At 62.0% G+C, this 2,500-nt stretch overlaps 1 protein-coding gene across 1 annotated transcript in view; it reads right to left on the reverse strand.

Moving 5' to 3' along the window:
• Positions 1–6: 6 nt before the first annotated feature.
• Positions 7–2,500, reverse strand: part of LOC122193705 (calcium/calmodulin-dependent 3',5'-cyclic nucleotide phosphodiesterase 1B-like) — a gene marked incomplete at its 3' end in the record, with an annotated part of 3,452 nt that continues 958 nt past the window's right edge. Inside the window, exons 2-5 of the mRNA XM_042894566.1 lie at positions 2,194–2,376; positions 1,422–1,488; positions 566–682; positions 7–483 (exon numbers count right to left, since the gene is read on the reverse strand). Coding sequence (XP_042750500.1) covers positions 7–483; positions 566–682; positions 1,422–1,488; positions 2,194–2,376 — 844 coding nt within the window. The remainder of the gene's footprint in view (positions 484–565; positions 683–1,421; positions 1,489–2,193; positions 2,377–2,500) is intronic.

Genomic DNA, 2,500 nt, shown 5'->3' on the forward strand with positions numbered 1-2,500 from the left:
GGGACAGGGACCAGTGCCACCCAGCGAGGGGGCAGGGAGCAGAAGGGCACAGGGTCCTGAGCACGTGTGCAACCCCACGGCTGCGTGTGACAACACACAACTGTCCCCACGGCAGTGTGTGACCCCACAAAGTGCATGCGACAACCAAGTGGGGGTGACAGCACGAGGTGCCCCCTCCTGCCCCCTCAAATGGGGGTGACCCCGACCCCCTGCATCCTCACAGCATTTCCATGGTGACAAATGAGTCGCTCGGCAGTGCTGCTTCTGTGACAACAAGCATCCCTGGACCAGAAAAGCCCAGGGAACCCCCGTCCCTTTGTTGTCCCCACGCTGTCCCCATACCAGCATGCCAGTGCGGAGCAGGAAGCAGTGGACGGTCTGGGTGACATCAGCAGCGTGCGCCTGGTTGTGGTAGGGGTTGCGGTACTTCCCATAGCCAACCTCCAGCGCGTCCAGCAGCGAGGTGAGGAACACGGCGGGGATCTGTGGGGACACACGCGCGTGTCACACTCGTGCAAAAGGGAAAAACACCCAGGGGACGTGGCTGGGGACGGGCTGGGCGCACCTTGAAGCGGCTGTTGAGGTTGTGTCGGGTGAAGAGCTCGTAGACGATGGTGCGCAGGGAGTGCTCCTCCGTCACACGGTGCAGGGCGAAGACGTCGAAACACCACAGGTCGAGGCTCTGGGGGAGGATGCGGGCACATGGAGGGACTCAGTGATGCCCAGAGATGCCCAGGATGGCAGGTGATGCTCAGAGATGCCCAGAGATGTTCAGAGATGCCCAGAGATGCCCAGAGATGCCCAGAGATGTTCAGAGATGCCCAGAGATGCCCAGGATGGCAGGTGATGCCCAGAGATGCTCAGAGATGCCCAGAGATGCTCAGAGATGCCCAGGATGGCAGGTGGTGCCCAGAGATGCCCAGAGATGCCCAGAGATGCTCAGAGATGCCCAGGATGGCAGGTGATGCTCAGAGATGCCCAGAGATGCCCAGAGATGCTCAGAGATGCCCAGGATGGCAGGTGATGCCCAGAGATGCCCAGAGATGCCCAGAGATGCTCAGAGATGCCCAGGATGGCAGGTGATGCCCAGAGATGCTCAGAGATGCCCAGAGATGCTCAGAGATGCCCAGGATGGCAGGTGATGCCCAGAGATGCTCAGAGATGCTCAGCGACACCCAGTGATGCCCAGTGACCCCAGTAACACCCAGTGATGCCCGGTGACCCCCCAGCAATGCCAGTAGTGCCCAGTGCCGTCCAGTGATGCCCACTAAAGCCCATTGCAATGCCCAGCGATGCCCAGCAGTGCCCGGCGATGCCAGTAACGCCACCGTGCCACCTCTCCCACACATCCCACGCTGAACCCCTCTGCAAAGCCACCTTTGGCGGGGGGTCCTTGGGGTGCTGTCCCCCCTCCCCAGTACCTTCAGGCAGTTGAGGACAGAGTTGGAGTAGCTGGGCCCCACGGCTGTGTACGACCGGCGGAACATCCTGCAAGGGGCAGGGAGAGGGCTGGTGGGCACCAGGGGAGCACAGGGCTGAGCTGAGTGCTCAGGGATAGACACGAGTGCTGGGGACCCCCGCGGATGCCGAAAGACCCAGCTAAGTTCTTAGGGATCCACATGGCTCCTTGTGGCCCCATTTGGGGCTGATCTGGAGCTCGGGGACCCACCTGGATACTGGGGACCTTCATGGATGCTCAGGGGCCCAGTGGAGTTCTTGGGGATCCATCTGGGCTACTGGGGAACGACCCGGTTCTTTGGGGCCCACCCGGATGCTGGGGACCCATTTGACTTCTTGGGGATCCTTGTAGATCCTTGGGTGCTGAGCCAATGCTCGGGGACACACCTGGTTGCTCAGGGACCCACCTGAGTACTGGGGACCTGCATCGTTTCTTAGGGATTGATCTGGTGCTTGGGGAGCTGTGTGGATGCTGAGGCTCAGGGACCATCCTGAGTTCTGGGGAGCCACCTGGGTCACTGGGAACAGATCTGTGGGGTCACCTGGCTTCTCGAGGGCCACACCTGGACGACGGGATGTTCAGGGACCCACCTGAGCTCTTGAGAACCCACGGGGTTTCTTGGGGTCCAAGCTGAGTTCCTGGGGACCCGCTTGGTTTATTGGGGACTGCTCTGCTTCTGGGGACCCACGTGGAAGCTCAGCCCTCCCCCATCCCCTCCCCCATCACATCCCCACCTCTCCACGAAGATTCCGGCCTGCACTGCGTGCACAATGCTGCGGAATTTGGGTTTCTCCTCCGCCCGCCGCCCTTTGGCGCGCGCCTGCTGGGTGAAGGTGGCGGCCAGCCAGTCCCGCACCTCCGAGGGCACCGCGTCCGACCGCATCTCCCTCAGCTCATCCTCCGTGTCCAGCATCTGCCTGCAGGGGTGGGAGGTGACAGCGGGGGACGTCACCGCATCCCTGCACCATCCGTCTGTCTGTCCACCCAACCGTCCGTCCGTGTATCTGCACATCCATCTGTCCAGCTGTGCATCCGTCCACC

This window comes from Lagopus leucura, unplaced genomic scaffold (genome assembly GCF_019238085.1).
Source record: "Lagopus leucura isolate 7727_CA_CO unplaced genomic scaffold, USGS_WTPT01 34872-0_obj-0_obj, whole genome shotgun sequence".
Classification (NCBI taxonomy): domain Eukaryota; kingdom Metazoa; phylum Chordata; class Aves; order Galliformes; family Phasianidae; genus Lagopus; species Lagopus leucura.